Source organism: Orbicella franksi, chromosome 5 (assembly GCF_964199315.1).
Source record: "Orbicella franksi chromosome 5, jaOrbFran1.1, whole genome shotgun sequence".
In the NCBI taxonomy this organism is placed as follows: domain Eukaryota; kingdom Metazoa; phylum Cnidaria; class Anthozoa; order Scleractinia; family Merulinidae; genus Orbicella; species Orbicella franksi.
In genome coordinates this window covers 10,657,082-10,679,965 of record NC_138149.1, presented here as the reverse complement: position 1 = coordinate 10,679,965, position 22,884 = coordinate 10,657,082, and the positions used below count along the sequence as shown (strand labels likewise).

General features: G+C 40.0%; 2 protein-coding genes across 2 annotated transcripts; both read left to right on the top strand.

Annotated features, from left to right (window-relative positions):
- Nucleotides 1-69: 69 nt before the first annotated feature.
- Nucleotides 70-12,446, top strand: LOC145488187 (beta-galactosidase-like). Its single transcript, XM_081466991.1, has 11 exons — nucleotides 70-279; nucleotides 2,805-2,926; nucleotides 3,910-3,938; nucleotides 4,321-4,387; nucleotides 4,721-4,815; nucleotides 5,737-5,917; nucleotides 6,741-6,962; nucleotides 7,427-7,629; nucleotides 8,616-8,810; nucleotides 9,745-10,101; nucleotides 10,669-12,446. Exons 1-11 carry the CDS (start codon nucleotides 71-73, stop codon nucleotides 11,011-11,013), a joined length of 2,025 nt encoding a protein of 674 aa, XP_081323117.1. The 5' UTR covers nucleotide 70; the 3' UTR covers nucleotides 11,014-12,446.
- Nucleotides 12,447-12,862: 416 nt separating this feature from the next.
- LOC145488186 (tRNA endonuclease ANKZF1-like) lies at nucleotides 12,863-22,808 on the top strand. The gene is made up of 15 exons (XM_081466990.1): nucleotides 12,863-13,118; nucleotides 13,998-14,080; nucleotides 14,507-14,606; nucleotides 15,134-15,357; nucleotides 15,596-15,816; nucleotides 16,297-16,345; nucleotides 17,006-17,129; nucleotides 17,299-17,397; nucleotides 18,324-18,635; nucleotides 19,270-19,798; nucleotides 20,422-20,533; nucleotides 21,457-21,555; nucleotides 21,682-21,762; nucleotides 21,969-22,036; nucleotides 22,567-22,808. The coding sequence occupies exons 1-15, from the start codon at nucleotides 12,959-12,961 to the stop codon at nucleotides 22,685-22,687; spliced, it is 2,382 nt and encodes a 793-aa protein (XP_081323116.1). The 5' UTR covers nucleotides 12,863-12,958; the 3' UTR covers nucleotides 22,688-22,808.
- Nucleotides 22,809-22,884: the final 76 nt, after the last annotated feature.

Here is a 22,884-nt window from a genome sequence, read left to right as displayed (position 1 = left end):
GATGCTCGGCAGATGATTAGCACGTGACTTGCTCTTGCAGGATCGGAGCAAACACTTCGCAGTAGCGGCAATGTGGGGCTCGATTTTTGTCCTGTTATCAATCATCCATTATTCATCTTGTGGCTCATTTACCATAGACTGGAAGAACGATGTCTTTCTTAAGGATGGAAAGCCATTCCGATACATATCGGGAAGTTTGCACTACTTTCGTGTCCCAACGGTTTACTGGAAGGACAGAATGACGAAAATGACAGCGGCTGGCTTGAATACTTTGCAAACGTGAGTTAACTTAAATACCGCAACTATACGTATTAGAAGTGATTGTCAATGAAAAGTGAAATCAGCTGCAGCTTTCAATGACGCAATCTGCAGTGGAAAGTTCGTCCTCGTCATCCGATGGAAAAAGTATTTTTGCTCTGTTTGCTCAACCGAGTTGCACAGGGTCAATATTTTCCCTTTCTTTCTTACTGGTACACCATGTCAGTGTGGCTGATCTAATATTAGTTTGCTGGTAACGACTCGTCGTTTTCAATGTGAAAATAAACTTAGATACACTTTTTACTTAAACTGCGGAAGGTATTTAAACTATTTCAATCTGCATCTAAAATAAATAATCTTAATAAATAGATGGATCTTTTTTTCGTGAATAATAAACCGAGCCAGCATCAGCTAGTCTAAACTAAGCTTAAATCGTAGAAATTTATTTCGATTTATCCAACAGGGGAGAAACTTTACCTGCTAACTAAACTTCTGTGACCTGGGGGTCTGTTAACTAAATATCCTGCCTGCTGTTAATTTCTCGGCTGGACTTATCAAATGAAATTGAAAATTTGTCACTGAAAAGCTAGCTAAAGACCGAGTGCTCCCTAATTTTATTCGATCGATTTCTCATGTCGATTTTCCACCATCTCTTATTGTTTGTGTTTCAACCAGGTGATTGCGTCAAATAAAACAAATATGTTAACCGTTCCCCACAGGTGTGTCCTTTCACCTTGTTGAGAAAACAGGAGCGTCCATTTTGAAATAAATAAATAATTAGTTTAAACAATGGAATTGACTCCAAGTTGTCATGGAGTAATTAACGGTATCTTTAGCTTATAAGTGATCTTCAGTCACAAACCTGGTGATGTTGACACACAGTGGACTAATGGAAATTTTTACAGAGAAATTTAGAGTTATATTATGAAATTTTCCTGGTCTTTTTCACTTCATTTTGTGTTCCTGGTGGCTTTGTTTATGGGCTTAAATGCAAAATTGAAGAGGAAAAAGAAAGGATGTATTTGTAAGAAGAGAACTTTTCAAATTGATTTTGAGGAAAACCGGTTTCTAAAAGATGGGAAGCGTTTCCGGTTTATTTCGGGGGATATGCATTATTTCCGCATTCCAAGGTGTTACTGGACGGATAGATTTGCTAAGATGAAACATGCCGGCTTGAACACTGTGGCTACGTAAGAATTGTTTCTGTTTATAAACTTGCATTACAACCAGCATCTATGTACAACTTTTTTTCTGGCTAATACCAGTAATATACTTGTTATGTTATGGTAAAAACTGTCTGTACTGGATTTAAATTTATGTTTCGTCTAGAGAAGACAGTATTCCACATTTACACATTTTTATGCTAATTTATGATTCACAAATGCCATTCATATTTTTGATTTATTCTTGTTGATTAATTGCATGTTAGATTTTATGGAAGCAGTACCATAATTTAGTTTTGTACCTTGGTGGTGAGGTTATCTGTTTATCTTGTTTGGCCTTCTGGTTTAAGTTGGCATAATCTCAAACTACACAAAACAAAAGCAGTGAAAAACATCTGTATACAGGAAAGATTTAGACTTTGGTTACCTTTTAATCCTGTGTTAGTATTAACCAGCTTACAACAGGTTAACCTGACATGAGCCTGCAATCCAATCAAAAAACAGTACTTGGTCAGTGGTCAACTTAAGAAAAAACATGTGACCTTGATGAACCCTAACCTTGAACCTGCGATATGGTCATGTGATACTGGTCAGCGGATACCTTGTTTTGACAGGTGTCAATTGACCATAACATGGGATGTCCAATATTTACATGTATGCTGTGAACCAAGGCTGCATGCCTTGCTTGACCTATTAGCTGGAGTATTGCCACCATGTTGCACAACGTCATTATTTATCATGGGGTGCATGTGCCCGCCATCCACGCTGCTAGCCATGTTGACCATGAAAAAAGAGTTGGATGGTTTTCTATTTCTATGCATGCATGTGGTTCTGTTCCTATTGTTATGGTGCTCCACATGGCAGCCCTTTGGGCCACCTGAGCTCTGCTGTTAGGTCTGAAGTAGTAGTTAAAGGTTCTGGTAGGATACTTGCTCCTAATCCATGGTAGAATACTATACACCCCATTGGTTGTTTTATAGAGGGACACAACAGAACATTACCTACCGGTACTTTCATCGGCATCCAGTGCATGCAAAGTCTCATCTCTGTAAGATTTCCTGGTTTAAAGTGTCGGCACAGTTACCATCAGTAATTATTGATTGCACTTGGCTTCTTTTGTTTGTATTTGTCTTGGAAATTTGGGTTTCATCCAGAGGTGTGATCTGGTTTGAAGAGCCTTTAAATGGTACATGTACCTTATAATAAGCTTAATTTACTAATTCTGTGGAACAAACTTTGCTCGCCCTGAAGCCACTTTACAATTTCAACATCTGCGAAAACTAATCCGTACAATTTGCACATGGTGACATTATCCATGGATGAACTGGATGCAATATCTCGACATGACTCAATGACTGTTAAAATATTTTTCCATACATGTAGGTATGTAGCTTGGAACATGCACGAAGCACAGGAAGGACAGTATGATTTCAATGGCAACAATGATTTGGTTAGTTTTATTCAGATGGCACAATCATCAGGACTCTTGGTCATAGTTAGAGCAGGTGAGTCAATATTCCACTCTGGGGATTATATAACAACTATGGATGATTTAGGAAGTTCATTAAAAAGGATTTTATACCTTCAAAATGAACCTGTTAGTCTTTCAGCCAGTAAAATTAACCCGAAGTTGGCTCATATCCCTGAATGATTATTACTAGTAGTTCTCTCCCCCCCCCCCCCGGGGGAGGGGGGTTCCCTCAGAAAAATTGGGTGGGGGTGTGCAGCCAGTTTCCCTTAACCCCATTTTTGAACGAAATCTGTGATTTCCCTACCCTATAAATGACCTGACTAAAAAGTCAATACCTTATTTATGACCATTGCGGCTGACACAGTTGCCCTAAACCCTCCGGGCTTTTATCACCTATTGCAGAATAATTTCCTTCATTCCTTGAAAGTCAGTCATTAGTAATGCACAATCTATTAATAAATATTTAAGAAATAGAAAACATGTGCCGTGTTTCTATCGAGTTATAGAAACACAAGTGGAAGTTTGGGAGAATGAGAAATGCTGTGGGACTATGAGCCGTAGCTGGTTGTTTCCACAGCTTTTTCGAGTTCTCCCAAACTTTCACGAGTGTTTCTATAACCCGATATAAACACGGAGAACATGTTTTCTATTTCTTTTAGTAAACACTGCCATGAAAAAAAGAAAAATAGCTTATTTACTTTGATCATCAAAATGTAAATTCTCCTAGCTTGCGCCATCATTATGTCAACATGTTGTGCTAGTTCTGTGTTTCCAACGAGTTATAGAAACACAATTTTTAACCAAACAGCGTGCATATTTTCTTAGGATTGTTTTCTAATAATTAATATCAATATGAGTTTGAATTATATATCCTGGAGTAGGCTACCCAGGCTTATATAGATTAAGCATTTTTATTTTTATTAAAGATGACATTGATAAATTCTTAATACTCTTTCTTGAAAGTCAATAAACAAATAATATATTTTGTGTAAACTATCTTCATTTTTCATTATGCAGGTCCTTACATTTGTGCTGAGTGGGATCTGGTGAGTAAGAGACTTGGTTTTTATGTCACCATCTAGGTACTTTTACAAGAGTACATGTATCTATCTAATGTTTTAAAAAATTAACTCCTGAAAAAAACACAGACAATACAAAGAGCCAAGTTTTTGAGTATATGTTCTTAAAAAAATTGCTGACAATTTATGCAGTTCAAAGTTATTCATGCATGTTCAGTGTTTTTATTGTTTTGATCTTTATAAAGAATAATTCCTAAATATATCGAGTCTTAAAAATCACCAAATTCTTAGATCAGTATGGAGCACAATCCTGAAATAACACACAATAAGAGTTTATTTAGCTTCAGGGTGTTAATTTTATTGTGGATGAATTAACGTAGTTGACAATCTTCTTTCTTTATGATTGTAGGGTGGCTTTCCTCCCTGGTTGCTAAAGAATTACACAAAAGCAAGGTTGAGGTCGTCTTCAGACAAAGGTAGGGAAAAATGTTTATAATAGCAAAATCCTGTATTGACTTGTACACTATACATATGTGCACATGATGTATTTATGAGAGAAATGTGCAGCATATATATGATCTGTCTTCTAGATCTAGGGAGAATACGGTGGGGGAGAGGGAGAGAGAGTGTCAATCCAGTATCCCATCCAGTTGAATTGCTTCTGTCAGTAGTTTATACAAATACTCTCTCTTTTTCCACTTGAAACTGCACACAGTGTACAGTAATACGTATATGTGTACAGACCTCTTATTACATTCATTGGCATGCATCATTGCAGTAGTTCAGCTAGTTTTCTAATTTGTCCTCAGGTTATATTGCTGCAGTGGATCGTTGGATGAGTGTTCTGCTTCCAAGGCTGAAGCCTCTTCTGTACGCCAATGGGGGACCTATCATTGCTGTTCAGGTAGTGCTCAATGCAAGTTGGTTTGTAACAATTATGTCTTTATAATTGGGCTGACAAATCTGCATGAAAGCTTAACAGACCTGTCTGATAAGTATATAGACAATAGCCTCCATTTGGTGCAAAAATATGCTTGCCTTGGGTATTTTTCTGTGGACATTATCCGTTCTGAGAAGCAAACAGTTTTCCAACAGCATAGCTCGAGGAAAACTGTGGGCTTTAATGAGGAACAGATAATATCCATTGCAAGGACAAATGTTGAACTTATTTTTGTGCCAAATGGGGGCTATAATTTGTTTATTATCCTTCAAATATTTTCTGCAACACATGCAGTTTTAAATTTGGGGAATATCACTTGGATATTTCCCAGTTTTAGCTGTGGCATATTCAGTCACATAATGCATTATTGTGCAAAAGCAAAAATATTTGATGGATTATGAGGGCTAACATATAATCGCCTTGGTGTCCATAGGATAACTACCTCCCAGGGATAAGGACATTCAAGTGATTTTCTCCAGCCACTAGTATGAGAAGACATCTGTAATTCTTCTCGTTATGTGCAACTCATGGCAGGGGTGTCAATAAGGACCGGGCACCAGGCAAATTGGCCAGCTCTGAGGACAATTTTGCCCAGCTGGTTTGACCTTCTAGTGGAAAGCTTTTCTTACTAACAAAGAAGTTCAGTTGTAATAGTTTTGCCCATCTGTGAAAACCAGTTTCCCTCCTTCTGAAAACAATAATGAAACCCCTGCACGGATGGAAACACTGGTTTCAATACAGACTTTTTCGTCAGATTTCATTCTGTCCTTTAGCCTGCATCTTGACTTAACGCCATTCTTAGCAAGGTGCTATGTAATCACACCGGCATGTTCTTTGGAGAAAATAAATATTTGTTACAGTAACTGTGAATTTTTTCTTTTGCAGGTGGAGAATGAATATGGTAGTTATTTCACCTGTGACCATCAATACATGTCTCACCTCCAGGACTTGTTTGAGCAGCATCTCGGTAAAGATGTGATTTTATTTACTACAGATGGCTTCAATGATAGGATGCTTGAATGTGGCTCACTTCCCTCGCTCTTTACCACTGTGGACTTTGGAGCAGGTGAATAACATTATTTTGTCATCAGAGCAATAAGTGGCTGTCAACTCCCTCTAGAGTTATTTAAGATGCATGGGAGTAACTCTGATCTGTCAGCCTTGAAATTGTGTCTTTTAGAGAGTGGTAACCAGATTTTCATTATGAATAAGTATCTTCCTCGGAGAGGTGTCTTCTAGGAGAGGTTTCCACCTAGAGAGGTATCTGCCCTCAAGAGGTGTCTGCTTTAGAAAGGTCTGTCCACCTCAGAGAAGTGTCCACCTTAAGAGGTGGCTGCCTTGGGGAGGTGTCTACATTAGATAGGTGTCTGCCTTTGAGAAGTATCTACCTTACAGAGGTGTCTGCCTTAGAGAAATCTTAATTCTGCCTTAGTTAGAGAGGTGTCTGTCTTAGAGAGGACTCCATTGTTTGAGGTGTCCACCTTGGAAAGGCTCTTGTCTTAAAGAAGTGTCTGCCTTAGCGAGGTGTCTACCTTAGAGAAGTACCTGCCCAATTAGAGAGGTGCCTGCCTTTAGAGACATGTCTGCCATAAAGAGTTGTCACCATTAGAAATGTGTTTGCTTTAGTGTGGTGTTAACTGGTGTTGTCTACTTTGCAAAGCTGTACAAACCCAGCATAGTGAGGGATCAAGGTTAGATATGAACAGCACATAATATCCAACTGTATAGGAAAGTGTGCAACTTTGAGGGCTGTCTGTCTTCCGTGTAGCTATGTACATGTATCCAGTATCCAGCATAGAGAGGTGTCAAGTTGCAAGGAGGCAATTATTGTGGGAGGGTGTCCACCTTATGTCTTGTTAATTGAGACTGATTTTTTGTTAATCCCTCAGGTATTGATCCTTCAGTCCCCTTTTCTCAGCTGCGTAAGTTCCAACCAAAGGGCCCCTTAGTGAATTCAGAATTTTATCCAGGATGGTTGGACCACTGGGCAGAGGGACACCAGAAGAGAGAGGCGGCAGCGATTGGATTGTACCTTGATAAGATCCTCGAAATGAATGCCTCGGTCAATTTGTATATGTTTCAAGGTGGTACAAGTTTTGGTTTCATGAATGGTAGGTGCTGTGAGTTACAGTTCTAGGCCAGGTTGTTTAAAGCCTGATTGAGGTAATGCAGGATTAGCAAGAATTTTGATTTCAGTTGGGTAACTTTTCAGTGTAGTTAAATTCTGTTTATTTTGTTTGTCCTTCAGTTTTCAGTTTGAATAAACTCAAACCGCACAAAACATATCCAGTGAAAAAATTAATACTTTGATTAACTTTTAATCCTGGGTGAGCGTTAACTCGCGTTCCAACAACTTGGCTTTGTATATTTACTGTTGTCAGATCTAGGGTCTCCTTTTTTTGCTGGAAAAGTAAATCCAAATGGCCAAATATCTTTCCAGAGAATTCAAACTAGTTGCTAATCCTGGATTAATTTAATCATGATTTTAACAACTGGACCTTGGTCATTTCATGTGACAGAAACCTAAATGAAGAACTGTTCTTATGAGGTTACATGTCACTTGTTTAACACACAGGAGCCAATGGTTATCAAGATAGTCGTAAGTTTCAACCACAGCCCACCAGTTACGACTATGATGCGCCACTGACAGAGGCCGGCGATCCGACAACAAAATACTTTTTGATCATGGAGACCATTGCCAAGTATGCCTCAGTCCCCCCAGGCCCTGTGCCTCCAGCCACTAAGAAGTTTGCTTATGGAAAGGTTATGATGACCCAGGTGGGTTAGCTTTACTGTGCTGTAATTCCATAGCAAGGTCGTAAGTTAGAGGAATTTAATCGCTTTTATTTGAATTATCGCTTTCATTCGAATTATTCTATTCCTCTATGAACCCCATATTTTATTTCCTCGCAAATATCTTTTTGTTCTCATTGTAATTTTTTCTTCTTCACACTTTTTACCGTACTTGTATATATTTCAACGATCGCGCTTTTTATTCACTATTTGTCAAAGATTGCAGACTGGCAATCGAAAGCTCAAAATTTTAGACTATTTTTTAACCTGAGAGTGTTTTTAAATTTAAATTTATCACTTTTGTTTTAAAGAATTTTCTGCTACAAAGGAAGCAACAATTTTACACCTGCTAAAATTCCGTTGTGATAAAATAGTGTCAGTAAAACCTTCAGAAACCGCAAGCCTTTTTGCTGCAAACATCAATCCCCGCGATATCAAAGATATGCGAGCACAATATTTAAACTCTAACTTCCTCAGACTGCCTCTTAGATCACAACTTCCCTAACCATGCGTGACACGTTATGCAGAAAACTTTAGGGTGTGACGCGTAGAAAGCAGCTAAATGACATATTACGTGATTCATTACTTTATGACAAAAGTATAAGTAATGGGCGAATTGTGCTAAAATTCGTTCGTGAAATGGAGGGAGCCCCGTCTTACCCGCCACCGCCCCCCCCCTCTCCCTTTTCTACCTTCAGTGCATTAGGCCAATTCCGATATACTAAAATTCTAACTTGGCTCCGAGGCTTAGGGAAATAAAACAAAAGAAATTAATTATTCATCCCTCATCCTCGATGCGATTTCGTTTGTTTTATTCCCCTAAGCCTCGGAGCCAAGTTAGAATTTTAACATATCGGAAAATTTGGCCCATTGGCACACAATCAGTTTGAAAAAGTCCGGGATGTTTTAGAGAGAGGAGGCAGCCTTCTGTGCTAGCTGGACTGATAATTTTTCTTTAATTTCCATCGTAGCTCAATTCTATTTTTGATCTGCTAAAATACCTGACACCATCCGGACCTGTCCTGTGTTATGACACTCTCAGCATGGAGCAGATTGGACAAAACTATGGATTCATCCTTTATCGAACTATGATTCCCTTAAACGGGTCTGCGGTGAACATCAGTATTCCAGGACTGCGCGACAGGGGAATTGTTTTTGTCAATCAGGTTTGTGAAATGTTTGACAGGCTTTTCGATTCCTAACGTGTCGGACTTATGCCCCGCACACAATGCGGCAGAGAAAATTTGAAAACGCAGCTTTATTTGTACGGTTAGGCCTACCGCCCACACTAGTCCGTTCCAAAAGAGGAGCTTTTCGAAAACGCTCTTCAAACCGGTGGATTTTGAAAATGCCGGTTTTGCGTTTTCGTGTGGACGGAAAACATTTTGAAAGCGGAGTTTTTTCGAATACGATCACGTCACGATAATCAAGGGATTTCCCTGACTGAGTTTTCCTCAAACAAAAATCCAAAATGGCGGGTGATTGTTGCCTTTTCAAATTTCTGTGCCGTAGTGTGGCCGGAAAACATTTTATGCATTTTCAGAGTCAAACCGCCGTTTCAAGTAGGCCATATTCATATTCTCGGTGTTGGACTGAAACTTGCAAATAAGGCTAATGTGGGGAGTCTTTTCAAATGCAAATGACATTTACCTCTTTCTTAATGATTTCCCCCTTCATGGGCCTCCATTGCAAGCTAGTTCCAGTCCAATACCGAGGAGGCGGCGTGGCCGAGTCGTCAGAGTGTCGGACTCGCCATCCAGCGGTCCCGGGTTCGAGTCACGCTCTGACCACTATCTGGATTTGTTTCTAGGTAGCCTCGACTTCAAATCCTCGGCCACACTTGTAAATAGCCAACTGGTTTACCTCCGGCCAGTTGGGATTCTTAACAACGTTATATACAATTTGAATTATTAATATTTGTGTCAGTTGTTTGCTCGGCCCTACTAGTACTTGTGCTATAAACATTGCCGAGGGTAAATTAAGGTTATATTTTAATACGAGTATGGTCTATTTCTCAGGCGTGAAGCCCAGGTAAAGCGCTAACCCCAGCGCTTGTCGAAATTTTACGGTTATGTTTCCATTGTTTGTTTTGTTTGGAAGGTTCGCCAGGCAACTCTGATTCGCGTTGGTGGCAAGACCACCGCCACCATCAAAGTTAAAGCCGGTGCGACCTTGGACATCCTGGTGGAAAACATGGGCCGCATTAATTATGGGCCTCATTTACAAGACCCGAAAGGGATCCTCGGAGATGTGACCCTCGACAATGTGGTCCTTAGAAACTGGAAGATGTATCCCTTACACTTAGACCTTGTTGTGGGCATTGAGAAGTCTCCACATGCTGCGGTTAAAAACGACGAGGATAGCATTCAAATTCCAACTTTCTACATTGGTGAAATTCCTCCAGCACCAGATGGCATTCCTAAAGACACTTTCCTCAATCTTCCTGGCTGGTTTAAGGTGAAAAGACGTTTGTGTAATATATTTAAGGTCGAAAATTTTGTGTTTTGATTTCTTACAGCCAATCCCGTATTTCTAACAACGCAAGTCTTGGGAATTTGTTGTACATGAAGAGAAGACATCCAGTTTGATGCGTTTGTATGTTCTCTTCACCTGAACGCTTGACAATAAGTTTAAGTTGTAGGGAGAATGCTGTTATTGATCATTCCACTAAACTGCTAGCCGTCCGATTTATCCTTAAATTCAACTTACTTGACTTAATGGCTTGACCCGGGGTAGGGAAGGGGGGAGGGGTAAGGAGGGGAATGGGTCAGTTTATCCTCGGAACTTGAAAAGTTGTTATCTTTACTGTGGGCCTTGTACAAGGTTAGTACTCGAGTCGCATGTTGTCGGCAGCGACATTTAGAAAGGATTAAATTTAAAAGTTTCTCTTGCTATTGGTTTGCTCATAGTTAATAGATTCTATTAACTATGGTTTGCTGGTAAGAAAATCTCCTCGCGCTTCTTGGTCAGCAAAATCTTTTCGATAGTGTTGAACAATCCACGATACTGTTCTATGTTTTCCAGGGCCAAGCTTTCGTCAACGGATTTAACATTGGTCGTTACTGGCCCGTTGTTGGACCCCAGGTCACCCTGTTCGTTCCAGCCAGCACTTTGCACCCTGGTAAGGAGAGCAGCGAATTGGTGCTTTTGGAGCTCGATAATGCTCCCTGCATTAGCCCAGAGGACTGTTTTGTCGAGTTCTTAGAAACACCTGATATTAGTGGACCTGTGCGCCCCATGGCTAGAGAGAAGATTATGACCGGCGAAGTTGAATTGCAAGAAGACTGGACCTCAAAATACAGGGATTTTTTACCCTGGTGCACCAAGACGAAACAGCAAGCCGTAGATCTTCTGAAAGACTGGCCATGAATTACGTTGAACCGTATAAGTGAAATAATATGAAAGCATGATAGTATATTCCAATGAATAATGAAGGAAACAATGAATTCATTTCTTGCTTTTCTGGCTAAAACTAAGGATGGGTGATTTTCCAGTAAGTTAGTAATACGAGTGCGGTGAAATTCAAGTTTGTCATTTTCATTTCATCTCATTCGTCCGTCATAGCGACCATTCTTATTCCTTTCTCATTTGTTATTACATTTGTCGTGTTTTTCCGTCGTTTTAGTCAACTATTATTTTGAGAGTTTCGTCCTTTATCGATATATCAAAACATGGCTCCTTTTCAGCAAGGGCTGGTAGTGATTGGTGTGCAGATGGTCCTTAGGTCCGTACTCAGATGAAGGAAAGACGAAGAAGAATGAATTCATTCATCCTCTGTACCTCTTTAAAACAAATCGTAGCAGATCAGGGGTTAGGAAAAAGAGGATTTGATTACCTCAAAAGAGGAAACGCTTGAAAAATGCAATAGAACATAGTTTTGGAAATTGTAATATTGTCTGAATCAAATGGTAACGGGTTTTAAAAATATTGACTCATAAAAGTTTTAAGCTTTGTCTCTCGGAAAAAGAAATTAACATAAGATTTAAAAGTATTGTCTTTTCTTGGGGAAAAAGCTGACGGTGTTTTTTAGAAATCAGTAGCACAATGTGAACAGGTAAAAATGTACAGTAAGAAAATAATAGACATGTAACATGTCTCCCATGTAGTCATATGTTTTGGTACTTAACTTAAGTGATATAAAAAGTCAGTGCTTGAAGCAATAAAAGTCTTAAACATTTGAAGGAGTTAGCATTTACTCAAAATTCTTCTTTAATTTCATGCAGCAACAAAAAGGTGCAGCACATTTCCAAACACCTCGCATTTCGTCAAGAGTAGTCGCGCCGTATTTTCCAGTTTCCTTCGTGTTTGGAAATGTGGTAAATACGGTCTCTCTTGCCTTGAGTTGTGTTATGCACCGCTATACCAGTGCATCGTGCTTTTAAAGTTGCGCATGCGCACGATTGATCTTCTCCTATGTTACGGAAAAAAAACACTCATTAACTAATCTTCACTTTGCTCCCCTTCAATTATTTTTTTAATATCTCTATTTTGATGTTTAAGGCATATCTCGCTTACTCGGAGTTTATGAGTGAAGATTCTTAGATTTAATTTTATTTTAACCACGTTTTTGATCCAAAAAATGCGTAGTACAATCTCTTTTGGTATTGCCCCTTTAAATTGGATCAGGAAATCGGATACGTATACTTCGGATAATACATTCTCATCCCCAGAATCGCCAGTAGATTGTTCTAGCCGTCACGCAATAAAAATTAAATCGAGAACCATTTAGTGGGTGAATTCAAGAAAATTTAGCGATATTATAGGTAGATGAAGAAGTTACTTCCCCAAACTTCACATATTTGTTGAAATGTTCCGCACAAATTTATAGAGCCCAGTATGGAACAATCATTTATGTTTTTACAACTGTCTGATTTCTCACGCGCAAAACTTGCACGGGTGCTGCGCGTACTTTCGTAGCCTCGCATTCGTTCCTCGCGGTTAAGAGTGGAAACCACAAAGCAAAGCATTTTCAAGATGGCGGCCAAACTGCACTATTGATGCCACTGTTGATATTACGTGTAATATCTGGTTTCAGTTCAAAAACAGAGAAGTTATTTTGATAAATACATCAAAGTGTAGTCGGTACCTGCGACAAACGGGGACAATTGAAACGCAGTTGATTGGAAATTAGTTGTTCAAAGGCCTGGTTGCGTTACGTGTGTCCTATAAATTCTACGATGACGGAATATTGTGGTGCAATATTCAGTGGAAGAGCTGGTATGAAAACAAGGGCATTCTAGTACTAGCTCACAGTTGAACTAGAAAGGGATCAATAACGCAGACAAGTTTTCCATTTGGCTGGTCAACAGACGAGATGGCGGCTTCATCTAATTCGAGACCCTGCGTATCGCTCTTTGACCAAGAGTTGAACGATCTCTTGAGGGATGTTCGTATTATCACGAAAGATCTTGGCCATGGAACAGGCAACGGCGAACAGCTAGAGCTATGGAACAAAGAGCACAACCACGAAAAGGGTAATGTACAATGTAATGTTCAGATTGGTTAGCGGTTCTGACTATCAATTTTATGTACGTCTTATTATAAGCTTAATTAAGCCCACCCTTAGGGAAAAAGTTCACTGTTTACGTACATAGTAAGTAAAGCAGTCAATATAAGTCTGCATTTGACCCTAATGGCCCACCAGGCTGGCTGTTATTGCACTTGTTTCCATAGCCTGAAACAACTGGGAGTATTTGTCTCTCCCTGGGCATGGTTTGGTCCTAGACCATGGAAGAGCTCCCCCTTCCACAGCAAGAGAGGAACCTTGAGAGTACACATCTTGCCTAAGAACACAACACAGTGACCCTGGCTGTCGATTCTACCCAGGACCACTTATTCCGAAGTCCACCACAACAACCAATAGGCTTAAATTCACTACAAGAACAATACTAGTGTGATTGCTTAATGGCTAGTGCGCTGGACTCTTCAATCACCAGTCTCGCTTTGATCGTTGGCCGAGGTCATACTTGTACAGTATCTCTCATCATATGAGAGTATGAATTGATATTGGTTATATACTAGGCCAAATTATCTGACTAACTGTGGATGGGAATTGTTGGGGTGAGGATCCCATCTTGGTAATGAATGGACGTACTCCTAGTTGTGGTATTCAAACCAGGTTAAGCTCGGGCAGTGTTGGCCAGTTTTGCCCGAATATGACTTAATAAGAAAAATGCTAGTCTTAGAGGCTAGCCATGGACCCAAAAAGTATTATTACGTTGACTATGCAGCTCTACAGAAAAATGGATGGAACTCCTTGAAGTACACATTTGTAGTTTAGATACTTTTAGTGGCTTATAGTAATATTGCTGGTGAGGAGATAAAATTGATTCAGATTAATCTTTGTAAAACAGATTCACATGTACCTGAAGCTGGAGACAAGACTGGAATGAGCTGTTCTGTTTGCCAAATTGTATTTGAGTCTGTTGAAATCCAGGTAACCAATGTAGTACAGTTAAATTACTCACTCATGGCTCAATCTGGCCACTTAGAAATTATTTAGTAAACAGTGTTTTAAGGAAAATTTAATTTCTATTGGTGCACTGATTTGGCTACATGTTCCATACCATAAGCTGGCTAGGAATAAGAGGAAATTCTCGAGCCACCATTTTTCTTGGGTTGCCTGGCTAACAATTTCCTTGTTACCTAATTAATTACACCTGTGTAGAAAGGCACTGTGAGAGTAACATTTTACCCAAGAACGTAACACAATAACCGTGACCAGGATCAAAACTGCATGGTCAAGACTAGTACAACTCTCTCTTTTTTTTAATGTTGTAAGCATTTTTAAGGGATGCTTATTTTACATAGATTTGATTCAAAGGACATAGGAAATTCTAATTCCTTTTTGTAAATTTTCTAGAGAGAACACTTTAAGTTAGATTGGCACAGATTCAACTTGAAACAGAGACTCTTGAACAAGCCAGTTCTGACAGAGGATGCATTTGAGGAAACTATTTCTGGTAATTATGTAGTTATTTAGAGCTTGGTAATTATTGTCTATGATAACTTGCTTGCTACCTGTATTCTTAATGGCTGAGAGCATACCAGCTTACTCATGTTGGCATCAAATTGTGATGTGTTATCCACAGGTCAGTAATTCTCACTGACATTATCTTACAGAAAATGGCATAGATTTTGCTATGCATCACTTGGTTCATAACAAACAGCAAGAAGGAAAACAAAAGATTTCAACTCTTCAAAGGAAAAAGCTACTACCTTGCCTGATACCAGTTAATGATTGCTTTGGTGTTTTCTACTCCGCCCTGGCAGATAGCACACCTTGGCAGTGATAATTCTTCAGCTACATGTATCATGCTTAGCCAAATCGAAAAATAATACAATTTAATTCATAGTTAAGTATTAATAATTTATAACTGAGTACTGTATATATATAGCATTAAGAATGAGGAAAGCTGAACCTCGGAGTTTGTACCCCAATCTGTCAAAGTTTAATATTATTATCTTTGTATAATTTCTTTTTCCCCAGGTGAGGTATCCAGTATTTCTGGTTCTGATAGTGATACAGATAGTGATGGTGACCTGACTCTGGAGTCTAATCAGGACAGTAAACCATCCATCAATAGCCTATTACCTGAAACACCGGATGAAAATGAGTCATGCCCAACTGGACGACAACACCCCAAGGTGTTTTTTGTTAGTGGAGAGGGAGAAGTGTTGTCCGTTTATCGCAGTGTGTTGCACTCAGTCAAGGTACTTACCTATCCACCTTACATACCTACCTGCCTGTCTACCTAGCTAGTGGCTAGCTAGTTCCCTACCTGTCTGAGCTACCTACATGCCTAGCTTTTTGACTGCCTGCCTGCCTTTCTACCTGTCTATGTTCATACCAACATGCATGTACCAACCCACCTTCCTACCTACAGTGTACTTTCCTCTTTGCCTGTCTTCTTGTGTAACAATCTACCCACCAACATCCTTCTATTTACAGAATATCCCAGCCACACCAGCTGAAACACTTTCTCTGTTTACAAGTCTACCGAAGAAGCATTACTGGATTATATTGATGACGGCAGGAGGTCACTTTGCTGGAGCAGTGTTCAGTGGGAAAGAAGTTTTGACACACAAAACTTTCCATCGATACACAGTTAGAGCCAAACGAGGAACTGCACAGGGAGCTAGAGACTCACAGCAAAGTGGAAAACAACCAAAGTAAGGAAAACAGTGATAAACATATAATTTTCCTAGGCCACATATTCTAGAGAAGAGACACAGTGACCTAATGGATAGCAAGCTGGATTCCAGATCAAGTTTTCTGAGTTCTAGCCCTGGCAGGGAGTCAGTGCATGGTGTTCTTGGGCAAGATACTTTCCTCTCATGACAGAGTACCTCTCTCCACTCATAGGAATAAGTGGGTGCCAGCAAATTAGCATCTCATCCAGGGGGAGTAGAAATACTCCTAGTTGCTTAATGCTTCAGAAACTGGCATAAGCTACATGTATATGGACCATTTGGCTCAACATAGACCTTTCCTTAGAGTATTGTAGACTATAAGTATTTTTTCATTTTTTTCAGCATTTGTTGAGCGGCCAAGTACCCATGCCCACACAGCTCGCATGAGGGGATGCAGTGTGAAGTACATCTTAGAATTTCTCAAAGTCTGTCACTAATTCTCATGACTTTACTATTTAGGTCTGCAGGAGCAAGTTTGAGACGGTATAATGAAACTGCTTTGTTACAGGTTGGTAAAAATACTTTGCTCTCACAGCTGTACAATGGTTGCATTGGATTGTTGGTTCATGACAAAATTCCTGGGACTAATGTGCCCTGCCAGAAGTATATATATGCTTCTGGCCCTGCCTATGCCCCATTCCTGGGGCTAATGTGCCCATGACAGGGTAGATTTCCTCGTGGTTGATTCAGTGATTAACTTTGCACCTTTAGTTGCTGATTCCTGGGGCTGAAGCAAAGTGACGTAACCTTTAAAAGTCACTTATTTTAACATCAAATTTGATTTCTGGTCCATTTCCCCCTTGGGGGCAAGGCCATTTAAAAGGCAAGTCAGGTAACTCCCTGTAGGAAGCAATCTGTATGATAAATAAGTTCTACATTCAATGAACATTTGAAAAGAATTTGAAGCAAACTTCCCACTTCACCTGTCATTTGTCACACAAGTATCTTATTCTAGTAGTCTCCAAAAAATATTTACTATTATTTCTAGGGTGTTCTCTGGCATACGTATAAGTATATTTGTTATCTTCCCAAAATCCTGGTAGCAGTAATTGACAGTGCGGTTCCAAATCCAGTATTCCTCTTAAATGGCTCATAGGATGTAAAATATAGCCTGTGCTTGAGCTGTTATTGTTTACCATTGTCTTTTTTGTTGTTGTTTCCACAATAGGAGGTTCAGGATCTCCTGGAGGCGTGGTCAAAGCACGTGGAACAGTCCGACAGGATCTTTATTAGGACACCTGCTTATAACAAAACAATGTTCTTTGGAGGGAAAAAGCCTCCCTTTAAGAAAGGTACGTGGCGTAAGGTCAAAGAATGTGACTCATTTTTTAACAGTAAATTTTGCAGGTTCCGAAAAGGTGTTCGAGTGCATTACTGTAATAAAGATTAAAAGCAAAATGTAAGTCTATGTGTGAGCAAGGCCTTGGTGATATACAACGCATTTTTTGTTCCCTCTTGTAGATGATTCTCGCATCAGAACGATACCTTTTCCAACAAGGAGACCAACATTCAACGAAGTTAAACGAGTTCATCAGGAGCTATCCAGTGTCCAGTTACTGGGTTGGTCTCTCCTCATTACTATGTTTTTAATAAAATCAAATCTCGTGTACATTTACCAGCTTTAGCAATTTTTCGCTTTGAGACACTTGGAAAAGTTTTCCTAATTCAAAATTTAATGCAGCCATCATTTGCGGATCCAGACCTTGAGCTAAGGGGGGAGGGGGGGGGGGAGGGTAGTTTTATTTGCTTGCTCTGCCGGTGTTTCTTCCTTATGCGATTTTTTTTTACCCGAAATAAGACGGCGGGGGGCTCCCCAGCCCTTTCCCCTAGAACCGCCACTGGCCATAATGGGAGAACTTCTCCGGAAGGTGTTACGTCAGCTGGAGGCAAAACAGTGATACGCCGTTTTGTTAAGCAATACGTATGAGGGGCTTCTCCCTTTTGAAACTTTTCCTCGCACAACCCAGTGTCCTTTCTCTCTCTCTCTGCTGTAGTTGAACGGAGAAAGCCGAAAAATAATCTTCGCAAACTGTATAGCTGGTGGCTCTTCTCAGTTTCTGGGAAACTAACTTGAGTAAAGCTCGATAAGGCCTAGTTCACACTAACGACGTAACGAACGACGTTTGTTTTCCTTTGGTCGTTATGTTTACACTGTAATATGCCATTATGTCAGGATGTTCACATTACAAACATAACGACATAACGTCCTTGTGTCGTTATGTTTATGTCGTTATGTCGTTAGTGTGAACTAGGCCCAGCTCAACCAAAGAAACACCGTGGTCGAAATCAAGTCGAACTCGCCTTTGCCTCGACTTATGTCCAGAAATGCACCCAACCTCGACTAATACTTCTGAAATTGTACACCAGTGAAAACACATCAATTTTTGCCTCTTTTCTTGCGATGGCAAAATAATAGTGGCGAAACTGACAAAAACTAACAGATATTTTGTCCAAAATATTTCTATTTCTTTTTGGTTGTGCATTAGGAAAGGACAGCGATGCAGAGCTACAAGGTCTCCTTATGGAGTTGACGCAGACAAAAACAAAGGAGAATTTGGTTAACGATGATGATAAAGTTCGATTGTGGCAGAACAGTCAAACTATCGACCGCAACTGTGAAGCTATTACGCAACAAAGAAATGACACTGAAAACAGTAATGAACATCAGCCTGGGTTGGAGTCGGAGCCTGGTACAGAGTCTCAAGCGAGACCTCAAGAAACCTCGAAGAAAACGAAAAGGAAGAAAGCTAAAAGTAAAAAAGCTGAGTTAGGGGACATGTTGCATAATGGACAAAAAGGTAGGCTTGTAGAGACCCAAATATAACTTGTTGGCAGACAGCGTGGCCGAGAGGTCAATAAAAACGTCAGTTTCCGCGGGTTTTAGCCCTCCTCCTTGCTGCATAAGTATTCAAATGTTTTTCTGTTATACCTGCCGATTAGAGGAGAACGTGTCACGTGTCATGGGTGAAAACTCACTAATTTCCTCGGGAAACAACAACTTTCGACTCCACGTGATCAGGTCGTGCACCTTGAAAACTGCGGCAAATTTGTGTGCCACCTGGCGTCAAGCAAATATTTTTCTCTCAGTTTGTTCTGTTTTTGAGTTGGATGATATAACAAAACACATAATGACTGGCCCCGAGACCCTCAATGTTCCCCTCGACTTCATCTCCGCGAACATTGAGGGTCGAGGGAAAACAAAACTCGGCTCTAAGAGCAGCAAATGACCAAGTATAGCAAAGTAACTCTAGTATTTTGCCATGTAAGATTGGTGGGTAAATAAATAATGAACTGTTTGTTTCTTATTCATGGTCCATAAGCTGCAGTGCACGCTTTTGTGTGAACCATGTAGAAACAAAGGTGCTTTACCTTTAATTTATCTCCTATTTATTTCACCATGGTTAAAACCGAGAGAATTGACTTCTTTTTCAGTTTCTTCTGAAGAGCTTTTGTGGAATCGACTTTACTGTGCTATAGTGTCTGACAACATAGATGTGATTTCATCAGTTCTTGGAGCGAGCGTTAAAACCTCTGGAGAAAGCGGGTTAGGAACTAGTGGAGCCTGCTTACTTCAAGACACAAACCAAGCTTTGGACGATACTAGCGCGCCTGAGATATCGGGCCAGGAAAATAATCATATTTTAGAAAGTGACGTTGAAGCAAACATTATCAGTGGTTTTGAAAGACGTGAGGATAATTTAAATGTGAATGACTCCAATTTCGACGAGAATTCAGAACCATCGAGAATTAACGTAAATGAACAAGCAGCTGATTCAGGGGTTAAAAATGAACGCAAAGATGTTCAACAGAGCGATGGAGAGACGGCAGCGAAGGGGATTGTGGATGTTATAAATGGACGCTTTGGCGAAAGTGGTGACACGCTGCTTCACGTAGCATCACGCTCGTCACGGACGGAAATCGTGTTAAGGTTACTGGAGTGTGGTGCTGATCCTGCAGTGAAGTAAGTTAGTATGTCAACATCTGTTTTCTCTTGAAGATATCCGTGCAATGTCCTGCATGCATGTCGTAAGAGTAGCGATACTGATCATTAAAGGTTGGTTTTCACTAGCGACGGAGTCGGAGTCGGAGTCGGAGTCGTAAGAGAGCTTACGACTCAGTGAAAATCAAAAATCGGAGTCGTAAGCTCGACGGAATCGGAGTCGGAAGAATCAGAACGTTTCCATTTCTTCCGACTCCGTTTACGATTCCGTCGCTTATGATCCAGCAAAAACTAGATTGTCGGAGTCGGAAGAACCAACCAATCACAAGGCCCGGAATCGAGCATTGTGATTGGTTTATTTTTCGGCTTCTGCTTCCGACTCCGACAATCTAGTTTCACTGGATCATAAGCGACGGAGTCATAAGCAGAATGGGTGTTTTGCTTCTGACTTCGTCGGTTTGATTTTCACTAGATCGTATGGTTCAACGCTTCTGATTACGACTCCGGCTACGACTCCGTCGGTATTGAAAACCAGCCCTAAGGGATTTGACGGCTCGAATCTCACTCGTCCGATAAAAATTACTGCGCGAGGAGGGAAAGTTTTTTTTAAAAAAATAATGTTAAAATTGATGTTTTTATTCCAGGGATAATAAAGGAAGACCTCCTTTTACTAATGCTGGTAGCAAGGAAACAAGGAATGTCTTCCGTCGTTTTATGGCATCATATCCAGAGCGCTATGATTACGTCAAAGCACAGGTATAACAATGTGAATTGAAAGAACATGCAAACGAGGCCTGCAATTTAATTACCTCGTTTGTATGTCTAGAACTCCGGCAATGCCTCGTTTCCGTGCCGTTTTATCAGAACACTTTTTGTGAATCAATGTGGAGGATGAATTCTTCCAAGTTCGTTGTTCGTAATCTGTCTCAATCTTCCCCAGTCGTAACCATCTTGGTCAGTTGCGTCTGGCTTTGATGTTTTTTTATCTTAGTAAATTATCTTAAAGGACTCTTGTGATTTCAGTCCAGTTTATGCATCGCAAAAAATAATACGAAATAGAAAATAGAAAACACCGTGTTTCTATCGAGTTTTAGTGTAAATCTACTAGCGTTCTATCATGAATGTCGCTCTCTGATTGGCTATGCTACTCACCAGCTATTCGGTGATAGATAGTGAGTAGCGTAGCAGTGTGCGCTTGTTAGCAAAAGGACAGCCGCTTGTTTGCGTTTTCGAAGTGTCTGTGAAGAGGATTTAGAATTGATAAATAGAAACACGAGCGGAAGCTTGGGAGAACGAGAAATGCTGTGGAAACACGAGCCGAGAGGCGAGTGTTTCCACAGCTTTTTCGAATTTTCCCAAATTTCCACGAGTGTTTCTCTGTTGACTCGATAGAAACACGGAGAACATGTTTTGTATTTCTTTCAGCAAATTCTGCGACGAAAAAAAAAAAAAAGAAAACAACAACTGTGACTCCGGTCCTTTGCTCGTGCCACCATTGCGTCAACATCTCGTGCTAGTTCTGTGCATTTTCTTTGAGCTCTTTTCTAAATATCAGTACACTGTACACTGGACACAGATAACTCTTGATGAGTATACGCCGAAGTGATGCGGTTATCTTGTTAGTGTTTTAATTGCAAAATGAAATGACCAGAAAAAAAAAATCTTTCATGTGTCTGTAGATTCCAAGTGCACTTACACCAGAGATGGAAAACGAAAAGGAGAAACGAAATGCCGAACGGAAGAAAGCACAGAAGAAGGCACAGAAACAGAGATTAAAGGTAACATTTCATATGCACATCTTTTTTGTCTTCTGAAGTCCTGAACTGGTTTCATGAATATTTTCTCTTCTAGATATCAATGCAAAAGTAACCGTAAGAATTAACGTCTGAAGTGACTTTGTTTAGGAACAAAAAGCTCTTGAGAGAAAGAAGGAAGAAGAAGAAAAAGAGAAGAAAGCGCTGCAGGCCTTGAGCGAAAGAGAAAAGGTAATGATCAGATAATCTTCAGTCTTGAACGACTTCCTTTCTTATGCCTGGTGGCGTTGTAGTCATTGAGAAGTTGATGATCTATTCTGTAATCCAAACATTCCGTAATAAGGAATAACAGGCTAGTTCCGTCATTTCAAAGAACTGTTTTTGTTTAAACGATCCGGTGACTTTTGAAATTAATCAACCTTTTCGTTTCTTATTAGCGGGCTCTTGCTGCCGAGAAAAGATTCGCTCAACAGCAGGCGGCAAAACAAACAGGAATCACTTCATGGTAAGAATAAGGATTCTAGCAGTAGCAGACTTTCTTTAGAGGATGTTTGGGCGCGTTATAGCTGTTTTTCAACACTCGAGTTGGTTCAGAAAAGTAGAAACTCGATTTTCGCTGGCGTACTGTAGCCAATCATAGCGAATTTGCTCCTTTTCAACCAATCAGAATTAAAATCCTAAATACGGCTTTCGCGAGGGTTGCACAGTGTTCACACAGTTTCCATTAGTGGTTATTTGAATTAGCAACGCGTTTGTATCGAATTAAAACTGAGACACCGTAAGGTTATAAATGTAAAAAAATCAGTGCTTCAGTTTTACGTTCTTACCTTTGAACAATTTTAACATATATGCTCAAATTTATAGCTCTTATTCATTTAAGTATTCTTTTTTTTTATTTTCTTCTTCTTAGTATTATTCGTGTCCACAATTAGTTATCTAAGCTAAATACTCCGACACTTAAATAAAGTTCATTCATTTATGCGTGCGGAGCATGAGAAAAACTCATTAAGAAACCTGACTTTTGTTTTTTTTCAGTTGTGCGTGGTGTAGTTCAAGTTTGGCTGGACAAGTTCCCTTTGAACGGCTCACGTACAAGTACTGCAGTACAGCTTGCGTGAAGGCTCACAGACTAGATATGGAAACACAAGCAAGATAGCAGGAGCTGATGGCGCAAATTACTATTCGAGAATTATAGAAATATATCAAGGGCAAAGATCCCTATATCAGAACAAGATCACGGTCCGAGTCAGTACTGAATAATGCCTGCAGCATACCTTGGTCTGCGCGCGGGCAAGAGTACCTGGAATTGGCCACGGCTACCCTTACGTTATTAAAATATTTATTTATAAATTA